Genomic DNA, 22367 nt, shown 5'->3' with positions numbered 1-22367 from the left:
ATTCTTTTTCACCTTCACATTCGGCATACCTAGCAGCTATCACTTCTACTGTTGAACCAACTACTTTCTCCCAAGCTGTCCAATAAGTTGAATGGCGTGAAGCTATGAAAAACGAAATCGCTGCACTAGAACAAAATAATACTTGGACACTCGAAGAACTACCTTCTGGCAAGCATGCTATTGATTCAAAGTGGATTTTCAAATTAAATATAAACCTGATGGTTCAATTGAATGTTACAAAGCACGCTTAGTTGCTAAGGATTACAAACAAATTGAAGGGCTTGATTATCACGAAACATTTGCTCCAGTTGCCAAACTGGTTACGGTACGTTGCTTACTTGCTGTTGCATCAATACGGAATTGCGATCTGCACCAACTTGATGTGAATAATGCTTTCCTTCATGGTGATCTATTAAAAGAAGTTTACATGAAAATTCCACCACTACAACAAAAATAATCTATAGCGACACTTTTAAATGTCGGTACAAATCAAAAAAAAAATGTTGCTGGCTAAATTACCGACACTTTTAAAAAGTGTTGCTATATGTGGGATCGCTAGGTATATAATGACAGTTAAAGAGTGTCGCTAAACCTAAAAAGAGTGTTGCTAATTTACTAACACTTATTTAAACATTTAGCAACCGTCGAAACTCTACCTCGTTGGCTGCGGTGGCGGAGGAGGAGGAGAGGGAAGGGCTCTTCGTCTAGGATTTCATTGGATTGAGTGAGGGGAGAAAGGGAGATGGTAATCGATTTTTTTTTTTTTCTTTTCTTTTCTGTTTGTAATCAGGCTGAATGGGCTGGGTGGGGTGGGTTGAGTAGAGTAACATTTTTATTTTTTGTTGGATTGGACTTTATATTTAGATATTAATAGTTTTTAAAAAATTTTGGCATAAATGAGACACTTACACAAAAGTGTCCCAAACATGTGTCGCTATAACCTAATTCTGTTGTAGTGCACAAGGATTTTCACGCAAAGGTGACTCTCGAGTTTGTCGACTTCGAAAGTCCATATACGGGTTAAAGCAAGCCTCTAGGAATTGGTTTGACAAATTCACTTTCTCCCTCAAGGCCATCGGATTTCACCAATCAACAGCAGATTATTCTCTATTCACTTCAAGTCACAATAGCAGTTTTATTGTTGTATTAATTTATGTTGATGATATTATTATAACAGGGAATGACCCCTTGCAGATCAACTCTCTCAAATCATACTTAAACAGCAAGTTTCACATCAAAGATCTTGGGCCGTTGAAATATTTTCTGGGAATTGAAGTTGCCCGTTCTTCGAAAGGCATTGTTCTGAGCCAACGAAAATATGCTCTCGATATATTGGCTGAAACAGGCATGTCAGCTAGTCGTCCTTGTTCTTTTCCGATGGAGCAACAACATCAGCTATCCGTTGATTCTGGCCAGCCAATTTCTGATCCTTCTCAATATCGCCGATTAGTTGGTCGATTATTATACTTAACCATTACAAGGCCAGAGTTATGTTATTCTGTTCACATTCTCAGTCAATTTATGCAAGACCCTCGCACATCACATTTTGATGCGGCTATGCGAGTTCTTCGCTATCTTAAATCCTCTCCGGGACAGGGCATTCTTTTATCCTCTTCCAGTAACTTAAATTTGATAGCATATTGTGACTCGGATTGGGCTGGTTGTCCTATGACTCGGCATTCTACAACCGGCTACTTCATTATGTTAGGTGATTCTCCTATCTCTTGGAGATCTAAGAAACAAAAGATTGTATCAAAATCGTCTGCTGAAACTGAATATAGAGCAATTTCTACTGCTACTAGCGAACTAATATGGTTGTGAAGCATCCTTCATGATCTTCACGTGTCTCATCCAAATCCTATGACACTATATTGTGATAACCAAGCCACCTTACATATTGCAGCTAATGCTGTTTTTCATGAGCATACCAAACATATAGATATTGATTGTCATTTCATTCGTGAACATCTACAATCCAAAGAACTCATCACTGCTTATGTTCCTGATCGATATCTTCACAAAGGCTCTCGGTCGTGATCGATTTTCAAATCTATTGTCCAAGTTGGGCATTGCGAATCTACATGCTCCAACTTGAGGGGGAGTATTAGCAGGATTTACAAATCAAACATCGATTAGATCAAGATTCTAATTAGTATAATTTATCTTACAAATTTGTATAGTTTTATATGCTTTCCATTATTAACATTTTACACCTTCTATAGAGATATGGTCAGCTTAGCTTCCTTTATTACTATTTCTTATTTTAGAATCATCTTGTATCATATTTAAGATGTACGATACGATATTAATAAAATGATTGAACCTTGTAATATTTTCTTCATTGTAAAGCTACTATACTAAGTTTAGTGTTTATCTAGCAGGTTCAGGTTGTATAGCTTATCAATGTTGCAATTTGCAATTCAATTAAGCCAGTTGACCACTAGTATAGCACGCAGTGTTAGATGTATGTATGCCCTAGAAGCCAACCAGATTGACACATATTTTTTTAGGATATAAATTTTTATTAGATTTTATATATAATAAATGAATTTGAATTTTTTATTTTCATTCATGTAGTGTATATGTCCATAAATCGTCTAAAAAGATGATGATACGTCTCAAGAGTTGAGAATTTGAGACATGTATTATTAGTGGTTAATTCTTAATTCTTAAATGTTCCTGATCGATAGATCATTACGAGGATTGTGATTGATTCGGTGAGATTGGTGCGCAGATCGCTTTCCTTTAGGGTAGACGAGTCTTGAATCAACATTGTGGAGACACTAAAGCGAATGCGCAAGTGGTTGTTAGCGAATAATTCTACCGACCATGGCCAATATAAGAAGTCAATTGGATGTTTACTCACTCGTTAGTGACTTACTCAATGTTGCAGTAGTGTGTACGGTTCTTTGATCTACGGTGCCTCGGTTATCCACAATGAAATTACTGTAGTTTGACTGTACATACGCTTGGCCCCTAGTCATTTGGATCCTTGGGTGCATGGTGGCTATAGTAGATTCGTTGTAGGGATAGGATGTGTAGCTATATAAAATTTATTTCTCTTGGTAGAAAAGAGTGTCAATCCTATGTGATTTATGAAACTAAGTTTATAAGATTTTGGGCAGGGTGGAGTAAATAGCTAAAAGGGTTTTCAATATTAGAAATTCGAGTCGAATAAATTTGACATATGACAGACGATGGGATTTGACGAGCTATTCCATAACTTCTGTCTAGTGGGAACTCATGATAGAAGGCCTGTATCACACGTTAATTGTACCTAAGGTTCAGTATTTCATTCTACTGTAATGCTACTCATGCTGCTAGGCATCACTTGTAGATTGTGAGACTCATGAGAGTTATCTGGATGATCAATAATTCTCATTGAGCTAGGTTGGAATTGTTCCAACTCAGTGAAAGGAATATCAGTGATATTGTTGATGGTGATTACAATATGTCTCACTATCTGATAGAATAGAATTTATGGATCACACACATAAAAGATTGTGACTGATCGAACAGCTGAGTCACGATTTTTGAATCGCCAGATAAGCTAATTGTCAATATATTGATAATTGGACAAATTTATAATTATTACAAATTAATAGTATTAAATTAAGTGTAAATATTGTAAGAGAAGCCTTTAATACCACTCCAGTATCTTTTTCTCCTCTTAATTTCTGGTGGGGGAGTGTGCTGAGTAATGCTATACAATGTTACACATTCCTGTTTCACTTAATTATTTTTTTCTCTTTTTGTCTTATTGCATGCACTTTTTTTTGGTTCCCGAAAGGTCTTAATCTGTGCAGCTTAGTTCATCTCCTGAAGTGGATAGCGCATTACCATTCTCTTAAAAGAAAAAAAGAAGATATTTCTCTCGGAAAAAAAAAAGCAAAAATCTTTCTCTATTTCCAAATTGAAGTACTTTTGTTGAGGTCCGACAGGTAATTAGTGTTACAATTAATCTGCTCCAATTAGTTGTGCAGAGTAGTTGATAGCAGATGTATGTGTATAAATATAGATCAGTACTTAATTGCATATATAGATTACTGAGCACGCAATCTAGCGAAAATATTCATCCAAAGTTGAGAAATCAAACCGCTTATGAAATATATATCGAATAATAGTATCAGTTATAATTAAGATAAGGAATTCAGTGTTGATTAATTCCTAATTTGACACCTTGCTGGAGTCTGACCAGCCCAAAGTACGTTCCCGTAGGCCCCTTAGCCATGAGAGAAGCATGAGTCCCCTTCTCCACAACCACTCCCCTCTCTAGCACAGCTATAAGATCACAATTCTGTATAGTGCTCAGCCTATGAGCCACCACAACGCTGGTCCTCCCCACCATCACTCTCTCTAGAGCCTCTTGCACCACCTTCTCGGACTGGCTGTCGAGAGCACTTGTTGCCTCGTCCAGCAGCAGAATCGCCGGATTCTTCAGTATCGCCCTCGCAATTGCGATCCGCTGCTTTTGCCCGCCGGACAGCTGAACGCCGCGATCGCCGCACCACGTGCCGTATCCGTCTTTAAGGTTGCTTATGAAGTCGTGCGCGTTCGCGGCCCTCGCGGCATTCTCGATCTCCGCCTCGGTCGCAGCATCCGTCCCGTAGATGATGTTATCGCGAATGGTCCCCGCAAACAACGTCGGCTCTTGGCCGACCATCCCTATGTGCCTCCTTACGGAACGCAGGTGGTACTCCCTGATGTCCCGCCCGTCAATTCTCACCGACCCCTTCAGCGGATCATAGAACCGCTCAATAAGCCCGATGATGGTGGATTTGCCGGACCCGCTATGCCCAACAAGTGCGGTCGACTTACCGGCACGGATGCTCAACGAGAACCCTTTAAAGATGATCACATCAGGTCGCGCCGGGTAGGCGAAGTCGACTCCCTTAATATCCACCTCGCCTTTGAGCTTCTCCGGCTTGTAACCCTCAGGGTCCTCAGGATTAATGCGAGTGTCCCGATCGAGCACGGCAAACACGGAACCAACCGCGTCGGCACCCTTGGCTAAGTCGGTCGTCATGCTGCCGGCATCCGCGATGACCCGACCGGTGCTGACGAGAATCATAAACGTTTGAAATAGAGCCTTGGCCGTGATAAGCCCCTCCGTGAGGAGCTTGCCGCCGTACCAAAAGTCGAGGGCCCAAGTGCAAGTCATGAGGCTCATGGAGGTGGCGAGGCCTAGGCCGGCGAACCACGACTGCCGAATGCTTTCCCTGCGTGGGCCCTCTTGGGCGACGTCGAACAGGCGGAGAATGCGGTCCTGCGAGGAGAAGGCGGTGACGGTGCGGAGGTTGGAAACGGCCTCCGCGGCGAGCTTGCTGCTCTCGGCTTGCGCCTTGACGGCCTTCTTGGACATGCTCTTGAGGAGGACTCGGCGAGCGTAGAAGCAGACGATGATGAGGGGCTGGACGGCGATCATGACCAGAGCCAATCGCCACGCAATGACGAGACCCATGGTGCACGCGATGGTGACGGCGGAGACGGTTTGAATGATCAGAGCCATCCTGTCTCCGACTAGTGATCTCACCTGCAAGCACAAGAAGATCATGCAGTCATGTTTAATTCTTAGCCAAATAAATATGTATTTGGGTGTGTTCTTGAGAGAGAGAGAGAGAGAGAAAGAGAGAGAGAGAGAGAGCGTGTGTGCTACTGACCACATTGGCATCCTTGGCTAGCTGGGAGCAGATGGCCCCAGAAGAGTTGTCGTCCTGATCGAACCAGCCGACCTCGAAGGTTAGGATCTTGGAGAGCATCCGCTCCCTGACCCTCTTCGTGAGGTACTCTCCCATGGCCCCAAAGTTGTAGTGCTGTCCTATATTGATCAGGAACGACAGCACCGACAGCCCCACGAAGATGAGCGCGTAGGTCCTCGTCTTCGCCTTGATCTCGCCGTCGTCCGTCAGAAAATAGACGGATATCATGCTCCCCATGGCGTACGCGTAGACCGGCTGCACTCCGCCGAACACGACTGCGCTGAAGCTCCCCAGGACCGCCTGCTTCCACTCCGGCGCATTCATCATCAGCAGCCTCCGGAACGATGGCACCGGCAGCGTCCGCAGCTCCGCGTCATCGCCGTCGCCGTCGTCCTTGCCGGACGAGCGCGCCGAGCTGGACCTGCTGGCGGCCGAGAACCTCCTGCTCATGCTGTGGCTGCTGCTGCCCAGCTGGGAGGACGAACCAGTCGCCGCCGGCAGCACGCCCTCCTCTCGGGAGTCTTTCGCCTGCTGCAGGCGGACGAGAGAGGAGTAGAGGGCGCCGTCGTCGGCGATGAGCTCGTCGTGGGAGCCGAGCTCGCGGACCTCGCCGGCCTGCATGACCGCGATCACGTCGGCGTTGCGCACGGTGGAGAGGCGGTGCGCGATCACAATGGTGGTCCGGCCGACGGAGGCCGCGTCGAGCGCGTCCTGCACGACGCGCTCCGACTCCGTGTCCAGCGCGCTGGTGGCCTCGTCGAGCAGGAGGATCTTGGGGGACTTGAGAATGGCCCTCGCTATCGCTATTCTTTGCTTCTGTCCCCCCGACATCTGCACTCCCCGTTCTCCAACCTGCTTGCATATATATTTAAGCCCAAGAAAACTTTTGATAATAAATTCCTCTTCTCAACGTGCTTATTATGTTCATTTGACAGAAACAAATTAAGTACAGAGTTGTACCACATAGAAAGTTAAGGGCATGTTTCTTTTGTGTGAAAGTGGAGACCAGCGAAGTTGATTTCGACCGTAAGCACTTATTTTTGTTGTTAATAAAGCTACAGTCGAAATTTGAGTTATCCGAAACAACGTAATTGACTTCGGCCCATCCGAACTGAAGTCAGAAGAGAGGTAAAAAAAATAATAATAATAAAATAATACAATGAGTAATACTATCTATATTTAAATATATTTAAGTGTAATTGAGCCTCCGGAACCAAACGCTAATAGACCAATTCCACTATTGAAAAGACTAAAAGGTTAATTAATTTGTTCTCGATAAATTCTTACTCAGTGTACTAGCTAATGATGAGATTTTTTTAATGCTAGGAGATGCTACTACGTTAAACTCCTTTTGCGATTAAATAAAAATAAAAGAAAATAAAATATTTAAGAGACAATTCGGCAACGAGCTGGTGCTCCAAACAAATTGCTTACAGAAGAAAATAAATTTAGAGGAAAAAATTTTTGGTACACTACATTTTTCATTCTAACTAAAACTAGAGAATTGTTAGATTGTCGGTGCTAATTATAATTCTAAAAAATCAAAATGGACAATCAATTCACTCAAAATGTACAGATAATATATAGTGCTCACAAATTTCTACAGTGAAGTGATCCATCTAGGCAGGAGCTGGTGTGCCCACCAACATTGCACACATCAAGCAAGCCACTTCGCAGATAACACTCATCATGCACGCAAAGATGGGTAGATTAAAAAAGAACAACCCCCCTCACAATAAAACCCTCATCAACCAAGGTGTAGAAATTCAAAGCGACAAGATGAAGAGAAGAAATCTCATCATTATATATCTAATCTTGTCACCAAGTCTTTTAGTTATAGATCGAGAAGCACTAATTAACAAGCAAGTTTAAGAGGACACATCAAGAGAGATCTGGTAAACTGCACTGCTAGTCCAACAGCTTTTAGTCAAGTTTCACTCTATAATCTTAAAACCGAGTGCGTCTGGTATGCTTTTGGAAGCACGGAACGTTCCGTGCTTCCAAATTGTTTTTGATGTTCGGACTTTCGAATCGACGATCGGCTCCGTTAGACTTGATCTAAAGTATTTGAAGTATCTAGAAAATAAATTTTGCCATTTTTCGATATCATTTGCCTAGTGATTGAAGTGGATCTGTTAGTAGCCGAATTTTCCAACCCTTGATCCGGTCAAAGATCCTTCTCGGGAAGCGCGTCAGGGTGAGGAACGGCTGCGGATAATGACCCTCGAAGTTTGCGCCTTTCGATAGATCAAGCGATTCAGCTGACGAGGGATCGAGCCAGCCGGGTTTAAAAACCACTACTATAGAATCGTTTCGGCTGGAAGAGCCGAATGTACGAACTGTGCAGGGATCAATATCGGCAGAAGTGCCGAATGGAAGAAGTACACAGTAACTGGTCGGCTGAAAGAGCCGAATGGAAGAAGTACACAATGACTGGTCGGCTGAAATAGCCGAATGCCTTTATATAATAATAAAAAAGAGTGTGCCCGAAGGACATACAAACTCAGAAATATAGTTTACAACAGAGTGATGCCCGTGGGGCAGACAGACTCTGCAAATGTAGTCTACAACGGAGTGATGCCCGTGGGGCAGACAGACTCGAGGGTTCTACTTAGCGAACTACTCCTAGGAAAGCAATAAATGCGGAAAAGAAAAAGATTACATTTAGACTACTCCTAGAAAAGCGATAAAATGCAGAGGAAATAAGGGTGGTCTTCTCGTTCAGGATGGAGAAAGACCTTTATTACAGGCTTTAAAGTTACTATTTATAGTGATGTCTTCTCAGCCCACATTATTGGTCGGTTGAAAGTAGTGGGGGGAGTGGTTGTAACCATGATCGTGGAAGTTACGCCCACTCCTCATGCAAGTTACGCTCCATCGTGGAAGTTATGCCCACTTCTCAACCGTTCCCGCCTAAAACATTCAGGCGCCTTATTGCCGACTCCTGGTGTACCACGTGTCCTTATTGGCTCATATGTGGATTAGGTCGGCATATTAATTTCAATTTTGGCATCAACAGGATCAAAATCAACAGCTGAAAATAAAAATTATACAAAATATGATGATATGACATTAAAATTTTAGATCAAAGTTATTGATCTTGTTTTATACCGTATAAAGAATTTTCTATCAAAATTTCATGTAATTTGGATATCTCTACACCGTTAAACTTGCAAACGGCTCACCACGGCCGTTAAAATTATTAATTTTGAACCCCTTCGATTACTAGGCAAATGATATCGAAAAATCACAAAATTTATTTTCTAGGTACTTCAAATACTCTAGATCAACTCTAATGGAGCCGATCGTTGATTCGAAAGTCCGAACATCGAAAACAACTTGGAAGCACGGAGAACTCCATGCTTCCAGAAGCATACCAGCCCACTCCTTAAAACCTCTCTACTAAGCATTTTTTTTTTATCTAAATCTGTCGTTTGGTACCATAAGTTAATAGAAATTCAATTTAAGCAGAGAGCTTGATGGGATCTCTCACAAAACAATTAACTCGATCTCATCCGATTCCTACTATTTAAGGACGGATTTGAAAAGAATCCATTTACTATTAATTATACTTTACCAATAACCCTAAAATAACACTTCATAAATTAATTATAACATCTTCCTTACTATACTGACTGTCTCTAACGCAAGTGGCAAAAGGCTTCGTGGTTGATACTCAAGATCATAAGTTTAAATTCTTGTTGATTCACATTTCTAGCTAAGTTTATTTCTTTAAGAAATAAACGAAGCGGATAGCATGTGTTAGGATTTGGTTAGATTTGTAATTGATTTTCTAGTTGGATAAGAACTAATATTTAAATCTATTGAAAATAAATTAAGATTTAAATATCAATTAGATTATAAATCTAACTAGATTAATATAAATATTTAAATCTATTGGAGATAAACTTAATATAGATTTTGGAGTAGGAATCCTAATTATACTAGGATTTGGATACATCTTTGATGAAGCCTTATATATAGCTCCATGTATGCAAATTGGTGAGTGTGCCAAGGTGGTGTACGGATGAGATCTAGAGAGCTTTTTTATGGTGGTAACCGTATCGTGGGGAAGCCTAGGCCCGGTTGTATGCACCTGGTGCACGGATGCATGTGAGAGAGAAAAAAAGAGAGTAGTCTTTTAGGTTAATAAAAGATGAGAGAATGATAGGAGAGATTCAAAAAGAGGGATCGGGTTGTAGCTACTCTAAAAGGGGTTGGATTGTAGCTACTCTATTGCAGAAGAGAAGTCAGGTGTAATCTTTTTTTATTTTATGAATCTTATTTTACCTATATATTTTCTGTTTGATTCTTATTTCTCTCTTCTATGATTGTATCAGTTTGCTAAAGAGACAGATTTATAGTAAAATTTGATTCGACGCTTCCGTTACAGAATCACAACTATCCGTACGGATCAACAGCATCGGTATCGGAGCGGTTGCGGATTTTCAAAATTCGGTATCAGGCGAGTACCGGATTCTCAACAATTGGTATCAGCGCTTAAGGTTACTGAGCTACGAGAGAGATCGACGAAGATGGCCACGAAATTCGAATCGAGAAGTTCGACAGCAAGAACAATTTTCGTATTATGGTTGATTAAAGTACGGCAATCCTCGTACAGCAGGATTTGGATGAAACTTGAAATTAAACAGGAAAGAGGCAAAGCCGGCGGAGGTCACGAATACGGCATGGATAAGATGGAGTGAAAAGATGTAGAGTACGCTTCATTTATGTGAGACCCAGATAGTCCTATATATAAGATATAATAGGGCTAAACTCTTAACCCGGCTTAAGTATTTTGGGTGGTGGCTAGACCCAAGAGGTTAGAGAGTTAAGCGTGCTAGGACGGAGTAGTCCTAGGATGGGTGACCCCTGGGAAGTCGGGCATCACAGATGGTATCAGAATCAATTACCAGCCGGAAGTGTGAGATGAGTCTCGACTAAGAGGGTCTGGATGACGGCTAGCGAGACGAGTCTCGCATCGCCTGGTACTTGTGAGTCTGAGCCTGACGAGGACGTCAAGGCTTAAAGGCAGGGGAGATTGTGAGACCCCAGATAGTCCTATATATAAGATATAATAGGGCTAAACTCTTAACCCGGCTTAAGCATTTTGAGTGGTGGCTAGACCCAAGAGGTTAAGAGAGTTAAGCGTGCTAGGACGGGAGTAGTCCTAGGATGGGTAACCCCTGGAAAGTCGGGGTGTCACAATTTATTATTAACAGATAAGGTTCTTTACAATGTAGCCAGCGAGACAACATCGGTGAAGTTGTGGAAGATAGAAGATCTGTACATGACCAAGTCCCTAACAAACAGATTGTATCTGAAGCAGTGACTGTTTATGCTGCGGATGTAAGAAACGGCGAGACCACACGAGCATCTAAACGAGTTCAACAAGGTGGTGGCCCAGTTGACTAGTATCGGAGTCAATCTGGATGGCGAGGACAAGGCGCTCATTTTATTATCTTCACAATCGGTGGCATATGAGCATCTGGCGATCACGTTGCTTTATGACAAGGAGATCATAAGCGTGGAGGCGGTCACGGCGGCGCTTCACTCGAACGAGATGCAGAAGATAACTTAGGAGTCCTGCACGCAGAGCCGTAATACTGCTCTGGTGGTGAGAGCGAAGAAAGAGACGGCAACATCAGTGACTGGAGATCGACAGAAGAAGCCACTATCTGAGGTAGAGTGCTTCTACTGTCACAAGAAAGGACATATAAAGTGCAACTGTCGAAAGTTTTAGAATAATCTGAAGGACTTAAAACGACAGAAGGAGAAAATTGTCATGAAGCAGGACAAGGCGAAAGCGATGGCGCATACGGCACAGTCGGAGATAATCGATTCTGATGTGCTGTATGCGGCAACCGAAGGTGCAAAAATTTTGGATGATGCGCGAGTACTCGATTCAGCGTGTTCTTTCACATATGCCCGGAAAAAGAGTCTTTTGCTATCTATAAGGCGATCAAAGATGAAAAGACTCTAATGGGGAATGGAATGGTGTGCAAAGTTATGGGAGTCAGCACAACAAAGATCCGGATGCATGATGGGGTCATGAGGATGCTGGCGTGTGCACCACACATTCCTGGTTTGCAGCAAAATTTGATCTTGCTAAGCGCGTTGGACTCGAAGGGTTGTAATTTTTCGACTTCAGGTGGAGCTATGAGGATCCGAAAGTAAGATTGGGTCGTGTGCAAGGCAAATAAGTATTGAAACTTTTATGTTCTGAGCAGGAGCACAGTTAGAACAAGAGTGAAGTCAACTTGGGTTCCAAAAGTTCGCGGAGGTGAAGTCGCTCGAGATAGAGCGGCGGATGCGGCGACATCAAAAAGATGAGACAAGCTCAAGATGGAGCTTGCATGGTGAGTTTGACGCGGCGGTTCAAGGCTACAAATCCAACCAAGGTGGAGATTGTTAGGATTTGGTTAAATTTTTAGTTGATTTTCTGATTGGATAAAAATTAATATTTAAATCTATTGAAGATAAATTAAGATTTAAATATTAATTAGAGTATAAATCTAACTAGATTAAGATAAATATTTACATCTACCGGAGATAAACTAAATATAATTTAAATATTATTTGGAGTAGGAATCTTAATTAACCTAGGATTTGTGTACATCTTGGGTGAAGCCTTATATATAGCTCCATATATGGAAATTAGTGAGTGCGCCTAGGTGGTGTACAAATGAGAGAGCTTTTTTATGGTGGTGACTGTACCGTGGAGAAGCTTAGGCCCGGTTGTATGCACCTAGTGCATGAGTACATGTGAGAGAGAAAAAGAGAGAGTAGTCTTTTAGGTTAAAAAAAGATGAGAGAAGGAAGGAGAGATTCAAAAAGAGAACTCGGGTTATAGCTACTCTATTGTAGAAGAGGAGTCAGATACAATCTTCTCTTATTTAATGGATCTTATTTTATCCGCATATTTTCTGTTTGATTTTTTCTCTCTCTTTTATGAATACATCAACTTCTGCTGAGAAGACGAATTTATGGTAAAACTCCGATTCGATGCTTCAGTTACAGAATTCCAACGTATCGGATCAACAGCAGGTTGTGGTTTCCAACAGCATGATGTCTTTCTTTTTTTTTAAAAAAAAAAGAAAATCTTCCTTACTATTCATCTGAGGATAGAATGGAAAAAATAATTAAATTGAACTAATTTTTCATCTTTTACCAAAAAATAAAGCGGAATACAACTAGTTGAACTTCGTTTAAACCCAGACAAATTACTTTATCTCTAAATTTTGTCTCAACTGAACTCCACTGAATTTTATTTAAATTTGATGCCAAACAGACTGGTAAGTTGGATATTCAACACTGAAGTTTTGAAGAAATTTGATTTTAATCTTTTGCCAAATTTACTATTAGTGAAGGAACTTCTTATAGGATCTCTGCATTTGTACCACTATATATGAATCCAATGCCCCCCTTCTGACAATTAACACTTCAGTCTCCACCCTACTTTTGAGTGGGTTTATATCTTTTCTATGATCGGATTGAAAGTTGGAGATAAATTGATGCATTTGTAGTGCGTAATGCACGGATGCACTGGGTCTAGCTAATAAATTATCTTCTAACAATAAGATCTATTTGTTCATCCATAATAATTTTCAGGCTGAAAATGATGTTCAATTGAACTAAAGGTGGGGGGGGGGGAGGGGGGAAAATATTTTTTCAACATTACTTGTTTATAGAAAGTCAATGATTTTGGGGCTGTAGTTAATTATTTCTTTTTTTGTTTATTTTATTGAAAGTTTCTATACTATCATAAAAGAAGGTAACAAAAATTTACATTAGTAAATTTGCTATTATTATCTTCTCTTCCATAATTGACTTCGGCACCATCCAGGATAAAGTCAGTTATGGCTATTTTGGACAAGTAAAATTATGAACAAAGTTATTTATAACAAACCAGGCAGCAAAAATAAATATTTATAGTCGAAAACAATGTATCCCCCTCTTTTCTATGAAATAAACCTCCCCTAATTAAGAGACCAAAGGACTGAAAATAAAGAATTGTAAAAATTCGATTATTCGAATAAAATATAAAAGTTGGAGAACAAAGTGAAACAAAGTGAAGCTTTTTATGGCAGGGAACCTAACCTTTTTTTCATCTTTTCATTTTCTTATATATGAAAGGGAACCTAACCTTCTTTTAATTCTCTCTCTCTCTCTCTCTTCTAGCTAGTCTTTTAGTAATAGGTATCTTAAAGTAAAATTCAAGTGCTCTTCATTATGCATGGTATATAGCTTTTGGATGGAGACAAACTGTATATCACAAAAGTATAATAATTAATTTTTTTCTTGCTTTAGGAGGAGGTAAGAGAATCTACTCCACTCACAGATTAAAAGAAAATAATAACTATGAGGCTATCTCTAGTCTCTGAGTATAAGAAGACAAAGCAAAGATAAAAACAACTCGTATACACACAAAGTAATGATTAGTTTTTTTCTATTTGCTCAAGAAGGGGACAAATGGATCCGTTCATTGATGATGGGCATGCATGAAATTAAGTGGAAGCCAAGGAAACTAGATTAATTTTGGTCCCTAACAAAGACAAAAGTGTAATCTTGTGACTTTATCTGACCATAGGAGGTGGAATAATATGTAGTAGATTAGAGTAGGCCAACTAACTAATTCATTGTAAACTGTTTGAAGAAACTAAAAATAACAAAATCAAAAATAGAAAGCTAGTTCATTGTGCAACTTATGAGCTAGAGAGTTGTGGGAATTGAAGCATTGAATATTGCATGTAGTGTCCAAAGACCATATAATAGTAAAGCTAAAAAGAGGTGAAAAAAAGGAGAAAGGCTAGATCGTGTTCCCACCCTATAGAAGGTTAGATAATTGTTTATGATGATGATAAAAAGTTTAGATTTCTAATTTGGTTTATCAAAACTTTAATATGTGATATAATAAATAGAACTGGTTTTTGTATGTGCAGATATATTTATTTGGAGTTCCGAAGAATTAAAGCATACTTTCTACTAAGAGAATTTCNAAAGAAGGGTAAATACGTCAATTCACACTATAATTAATCATGGTTAAGTATTTTAACCGTGGTTAACGAAAATTTTCTAACAGATCTGGACGGCAGGAGCATATCTGCATAACTTAAGACTTTTACAGGAACAACTTATGGAGTTTCCGTTTTGTAGGAATATTTTCACAATTCACTATGTTTGTAAGGACGTATATGCAAATAACCCTTTATATTTATAAAATATTATTTTACTCGTTGTGTTTTTGTCTTAGATTTTTTTTAACGGTGTCTAGTTATCTAATCCCAATCGTGTTCTGTGTAGCCAATGTTGACTAATTTAGTTGGAACAAGCATCTATTTGAAGATTTTTTTTTTTTTTTTGAGAGAGAGAAAGGTAGCATTCTATATATGTTTCATTTATTTCATTTAGAAATAAATTTAGCTGGAAATCTAAATCATCTAGGATTCGAACTTGGTATCTAGGGTACCAACCACCAAGTCCTTTGCGACTTATACTAGGGACGGTCAGTTAAACAATGGACCATTTCGATTCAAATACTCCACATTTTAAAATTTTTATTTTACTACCAATCTTTTACTTTGTTTGATTTGAATCAGTCAACAATACTTTTAATTCAAAATTTGAATGCATCGTTTATTTTTTCAAGTTTAGTTAGTATATTTTATACAATTTTCGCAACTATAGATTCACAAAAAGTAAAATATTAGTTTATATTTTGAACAAAGTTCTTATCCAAATCATATAAATTGAAATGTTTGGATAGCAAAATTAAATCTTGGGAAAACTTCAAATACCTCCAAGTGGTTTCGCACTTTCTCACTTTAGTACCCCGTGGTTTAAAGTGTATCAAGTTAGTACCCTGTGGTTTCGCACTTTCTCACTTTAGTATCCTATGGTTTGAAGTGTATCAAGTTAGTACCCTGTGGTTTTGTACTTTCTCGATCACTTTAGTACCATATGGTTTAATATTTCGTTAAATTATATACAAAAAAAACTTCAAATATTCTACCTAGGTTTAATGAATATTTATTTTAGTACCCTTTAGTTTTAACTTTGTCACTAATTTAACGAAAAAAATATCCCGAAATGGATAATAAAAAGAAAAAATGAATCCACAGGGTACTAACTTGATACAAAAATGAAACCACAGAGTACTAACTTGATACACTTTAAACCACAAGGTAGTAAAGTGAGAAAGTGCGAAACCACAGGGTACTAACTTGATACACTTTAAACAACAGGGTACTAAAATACGAAAGTGCGAAACCACTGAGGGAGTATTTGAAGTTTTTCCTTAAATCTTTAATAAGTCAAATAGTAAATTCAAATTGGTCCTTAATTAGTTGAAGTAAGTTTGATACATTTTTACCGAAAAATTATTGTATACCAAATAGTTATTCAATAATAGTCTCCATCATGGAGCAGCAGCTCCAAAATATGGTGGCCATTTGCAGCCATTGGATGAAGACATCTGGATTACAAGTTTCTGTCAGATCACATCATTTGATTGACATGTGGTTTCTAAGATGAGACAGTTAATTAAAGGAATCTTAAATCTCTTTGGAGATGAGGAGGCAGAATAATTGAGCTAAGCAAGCAAGAGACAAGTAGATAATGGCATTGCTCTCACCCAAAAATAAGAAGGATGGAAAGAAAGATTAGATAGTGATATGGGTCAGCAAGTTAATTATTCCCATTATTGGCACTTTCTGAGTTTGAGGTTGATTGGCAATGAAAACTTGTGGTGGAGGAAGCTTTTACTGTAGAACAGTCCAAGAGCTAGTTCTCTGTATACTACAAAATAGTCTAAAATCAGTTTCCAACAACATAGGTCAATTTTTGCTTAGTTTTGGCATGTTATTTTTGTTAGTTAAGCACCAATTCTGGGTGTTGTTAGAAGAACATTTATAGATGCTTAATAGTAATTAGTCATTCTCATAATTAATTAAGTAGATTCTGCAGAAATTAATGTTAGTTAATTTTATCCCTACATGGCAAATGCACACATGAAATTAATGCAACAATATGGCAATCAAAAAAGTTGCAAATAGTCTCACAACTCCTAAATGAGGAAAAGATTATAAATGTACTAGTGATCTAGTGGTAGATACATACCTGGATATTGCTGACTTGGTATTAGAACGTTTGTGCTCTCTTTGTGTACTTAAATTTTAGAACTATATATGTTCTTAATTTTGGATTAATTACACATTGTTAACTTCATAAAGAACTGATGTGAATTTGGTTATATCTTATTCAGTTATTTGACATGCATGAAAAGTAAGTTTACGTGATAAATATATACCCAAAATGCTTAAAACTTCAATGGTAGAAAATTACAAAATTCACATGTGTGTGGGCCCCACAAAGCTCTGATTTTGACAAATCATCACCGAACACTCGTAATCAACCATCAATATCAAGTTATAGATATAATGAGATATGCCTCGGGTGCCCTACAAAATATACATCTTTTATATATTGTTAGTGCACTAGCAAATTTATATATTATTTTAGCCCCATTTGGTTTGGATATAAATTTTACAGGTATAAATTTATACTTACTATTCCGGGATAGTTAAGAATAAATTTTTATATACTTGCACCTATAAGAATGATATTAATAATTGGAAAAAAAAAAAGTACAAAAACCACTCAAACTTTAGCACTTTTGCAAAACAAAAGTCAAAACTTCGAATTTGGGGATTTAGACAATCTAAACTTTAGCAAACAGTTCAATAGATTCCTCTCCTCAAGACATAGCTATTAATTAAATAGTTATTTTGATTGCTTGTATTATTTATAATCTTGTAAAGTTTTAGAAGACAATATATATTTATATAGAGAGAGAGAGAGAGAGAGAGAGAGAGTTTGGCTGCTATGCTATTAATAGCATCATGCGCTTGGTGCTGCCAAGTGTTTTGCCTATCCTTAACCATTTCCATCCATTAGGTCATATTATTCAACCAACTACTTATTCAACTCTGGAAAACCACTATTATCCTAACAACACGTCCCTTCATCCAAGGGTTGAAAATTTAATAGCACTAATGACTTGGAATTATTAATAGTATAGTAGCCTCATTCTATATATAATTATATATCATCTTATCTAGCACATGAGAAAGGTACAACTATACATTCTTCATCCCTCCTACTTTATTATCCTAACTAGAAGAAAAAAGATAGGTTTTTTCAGAGGTTATACAAAATTGTTTTCAAGAAATGCGATTAAACTCGTTGTTCGATTAGTAAGTTCACGTAACGAGAGGGATCTTAAGTAAAAGTTTAAGCATCTGCTTATAAAAGTGCTAAAGTTTTCGCGTCTTTCTACATTTTTTTTTTCTTAAATAATTAATGTGTGAAATTAGCTTTTCTAGAAAAGGCCTCCACGTACACTTGAGAGGAATAAATGAGCGAAAACGGTAACGATGCGTACATATTTCTAATATTCTTCCTAAATGGACCATGTTAATTATTCTCGGAGCATGCAATAAATAACTTAGAATGAAACCTATATTCGCGTGATCAATGTTTTGTTCCAAAATTCCCTCATATATTCTTATCTCTTGTTCATTCTACATGCATATATATATATATATATATATATATATAGCATATGTAACTCCTTTTTATTGTTCTTATTGCCCCATGATCTTTTTTATGCCCAAAATAATTATAGGACCTCATGACCCAAATTAATTAACTATTGTTAGCCTATTTACAGTACTGGACCTCATAATAATAGGTATTTTTTAGACTTAGCACGTCTCATTATGAGTAGACTTAGCATTTCATATATTAAATTGTAGTGTTAGCCTTACAATCCAAATAAGAATACAATTTTAAAATTTCATCATCCAATTAGAGGCAACTTTAATTTCTCCGCGCGCTATTTATTGTCATTTTCTCTAATACTAAAATTCAAAACGATTTTATCCTTAAACCTCCAATCACACACAACCTCATATATATATAAATATAGTTCTATACCACTCTTAATTTATAATAGCCACTCAAATTAAAAGATAAAGAAAGAAAAAGGCTAAATTTCAAAGGATTTGGACATTGATATTTTCGATCGCTAGGGTTGACAAATCAAATTTGCTGAATCAAGTTGAATTCGATTATTAATTGAATAGTGATCAAATTAACTCATCAATAATAGAGGAGGTCGATCATATAAATGCTCAATCAAACCCCCGACCTAAAATATTAAATATTGGTCGCATGCAGATCTAATTACATCGATCATATTACTAGCTTAGATTGCCAGTAGTTTGATTCTCTTATTTAAAGTAAAATTTAAATAAGCTAAAGCTGCCTTAATTGTTAATTTAGAGAGGACATAATTAAAGTGCAATATAATAATATAGACTAGAAGCAATTAAGTTGGGCGAATTAAGCCCTGCAGGTACATGAGAAACAATTAAACTAACCTGGGTGTCATATCCGTGGGGCAACTGGGAGATGAAGTTGTGAGCATTCGAAGCCTTTGCAGCTGCCACCACCTCCTCGGCGGTGGCATCCTCTTTGCCGAAGAGAATGTTCTCTTTAATGGAAGTCGCGAAGAGCGCGGGCTCCTGACTGACCAGCCCCATCTGCGACCTCAGCCACTTGAGCCTGAGCCTCCGGATGTCCACCCCGTCTACCAAAATCTCGCCCCCCAGCGGGTCGTAGAACCTCTCCAGCAGCGCGATCACCGTGGACTTGCCCGACCCGCTGCCGCCCACCAGCGCCACCGTCCTCCCCGCCGGCACTTTCAGACTGAAATTCACGAATATCGGGTTCTCCGGCCGCGACGGGTACGCGAATTCCACCCCCTTGAATTCGACGTCCCCCGACACGTTCTCCAGCACCTCGCCCTCCGCACTCGCCGAATCGATCTTCGGCACCCTCCTGATAACTTCCTGAATTCGCTCTCCGGCCGAGGTCGCCTCCGAGAAGTACTTCACATTGGAGAGCCCCGACCCAAGTGCTCTGCAATTAAGAACATATATAATTGAAAAACCGAAATAATTAGTTAAGTAAGTCGGTGATGGAATTAGAGGAGCAGCGAAAATTAAACTAGTTAATTACAATCCGACGACAACATGTACAACTCCTCTTAACAAGTAATAATTAATGATGCATGATAATTAAGAATATATGTATAATTGAACCGAAATAATTAGTTAAGTAAGTCAGTGATGGAATTAGAGGAGCAGCGAAAATTAAACTAGTTAATTACAATCCGACGACAACATGTACAACTCCTCTTAATTAACAAGTAATAATTAATGATGCATGATAATTCTCGATCAATTCAATTCAATGCAATTGACGAAAATGGAAGAAAAAAGAAAGAAAAAGAAAAAAAACAAGAAATTAAAGAAAAAATTGGCCGAGAAAATGTAATTAATTAATAATAATGGATCGATCGAGAAAATTTACAGGCCGCCGACGACGATGGAGGCGCTGACGGCGAAGACGGTGCCGCCCTGGGCGCCGTGGTACATGACGAGGCGGCTGCCGTACCAGACGTTGAAGGCCCAGATGGCGAAGGTGATGCCGTTGCTGCCGATGGCGAGGCCCTTGGCGAGGCCCTGGCGGAGGCCGAGGCGGACCGAGTCCTGGAGGGCGGCGGAGAACCTCTCCATGGTGCGGGCCTCGGCCACGAAGGAGTAGACGGTGCGCACGGACGACACGGCCTGCTCCGCCACGGCCCCGGCCTTGCCGTACTCGTCGCGGATCTCCCTGGCGAGCCCCATGAGCATCCGGCCGTACATGAGGCCCGGGATGATGAGCAGCAGGACGGTGGGCAGCGCCACCAGCGCCAGCCGCCACAGCAGGAAGAACCCCACGGCGTAGCTGCCCAGGAACATGGACGCGTTCATGACGAAGTTGGGCACCTTCTCGCTGAGCACGTCCTGGATGACGAGGGAGTCGCTGGAGACGCTGGTGATGACCTCCGTGGTGGACCCCACCTTGAGGTCGAAGTACTCCACGTCCTGCCGCAGCACCGCCTTCAGATACCCCGCGCGCATCCGCGCCGCCTGCCGCTCCCCGGTTCGCGTCCAGCAGAACCCCTCTGCACCATGCAGCCCGTTTTCGTGCGTCAGTCATCATATATGCCTACTACACTATACTACACTACACTACACTACTCTACTCTACTCGATCGCTCCAAATTCATTCCACATTCCAAATTCGAAATTAATTTTTTAACAAAATCGATCTTAATTACGTATAGCGTACGTACCGAGGAAGGCCATGACCCAGTTTCCGCACGCCAAGAACAGCAGATTCCGCGCATTCTGCAGTTACAGCCAAAGCAAAAGAGAGAGAGAGAGAGAGAGAGAGAGAGAGGAAAGAAAGAAATTACAAAATGAATGATCGGAAGGAATTATTAAGAGAATGAATTTTAGGTAGAAGGGGGTGCGTGCACATATATATATATATATTTTTATAGATATAGGTATGTATACATACAATGCTGATTTTGTGGGTGAACTGGGAGAGAGCGCCAGGGCCGCTGCCGAGGTCGTTGAAGATTTTGCTGGTGATGAGGAGCATGACGGGGGTCGAGAGACCGTCCCCCACCGCCCCGACGAAGCCGAGGAGCATCAGAACGTTGTCCACAGCGTCCGCGTGCATGAAGACGGTGAAGAAAGACTTCACCACAGAAGGCGATGGCGCTGCTGCCGCTGCCGCTGCCGCTGGGGCTGCGGGCGCCGCCGCCTGCTCTTTCATTTTGTTCATATATAGTCGCCGCGCGTTAAACTAACCAACCTCGATCGATCGTCTTCTCAATTGCTTGTTTGTTTTTCTTTTTTTGTGTTGTGTCGACGAGGATATTTATTTTTAGAGGTGGATGGAGGCGGAGGAGGAGATGGGAGGGGGAAAAAGAGAGAGAGAGAGAGAGAGAGAGGGGGGGGGGGGGGTGTGCTGTAATAGCTTAGCTAGGAGCCGTATGTGCCCCTCTCTATATATTTAGAGCTTTATTCGCGGAGCTTTATTAGTTCGGCAACGCTAGCTAGCTATAGCTACTTGTAAACTTAAAATTACGACGTCAATTACGTATATATTAATCTATAAATATTTTTTTTAAAATAAAAATAATAATATTCGTGAAAGGAAACTATGATCGATCGATCGATCGATCGATACAATAGAATGTGACATACATCAGGAACAGTTGTTAAGTGAACAGGAAACATCCATTTGGTATCATGTGCGGAGGCCATTATAAAGGGACGCACAATGGTCGGTTCGCACGCGATGCAACGAGGTGGAGCTTTGCGAAGTGGTTACGTAGCGCCACTGATGGCGATGCCAAATGTTGTAGGGTCAAAATCAGTGGAATGCCTTTCACAATTGCACCGAGAAAAAAAAAAAAAAAAAAAAAAAAGAAAAAGAAAAAGAAAAATCAACGGAATGTCACTGTACTTTACTTAATTGGCCAGATATATATTACTAAGACGATCGCGAAAAAAAAAAAAAAGAAAAAAAAGAAAAAGAATATTCCTTTGTCTTTTCTTTTTTTCTTTCTTTTAAGATTGCTTGTAGGATACAACTAGCTAGCTAGGTAGACACACACTTGTTGCTTGAAACGGACTTGAACCAGGCAAAACAATGATCGATAAAACCACCAACTGATTGTTACTAATTTACTAATTAACTCTA

At 39.8% G+C, this 22367-nt stretch overlaps 1 protein-coding gene across 1 annotated transcript; it reads right to left on the bottom strand.

Moving 5' to 3' along the window:
* Positions 4083-21599, bottom strand: LOC109724931 (putative multidrug resistance protein). The gene is made up of 6 exons (XM_020253922.1): positions 21174-21599; positions 20944-20998; positions 20136-20772; positions 19142-19682; positions 5661-6551; positions 4083-5533 (listed from the first exon to the last, which is right to left on the bottom strand). The coding sequence occupies exons 1-6, from the start codon at positions 21441-21443 to the stop codon at positions 4151-4153; spliced, it is 3777 nt and encodes a 1258-aa protein (XP_020109511.1). The 5' UTR covers positions 21444-21599; the 3' UTR covers positions 4083-4150.

Source organism: Ananas comosus, linkage group 19, assembly GCF_001540865.1.
Source record: "Ananas comosus cultivar F153 linkage group 19, ASM154086v1, whole genome shotgun sequence".
Classification (NCBI taxonomy): Eukaryota; Viridiplantae; Streptophyta; class Magnoliopsida; order Poales; family Bromeliaceae; genus Ananas; species Ananas comosus.
Note: the sequence above shows the minus strand (reverse complement) of the source record. Positions and strands in the feature narration are given on the sequence as shown.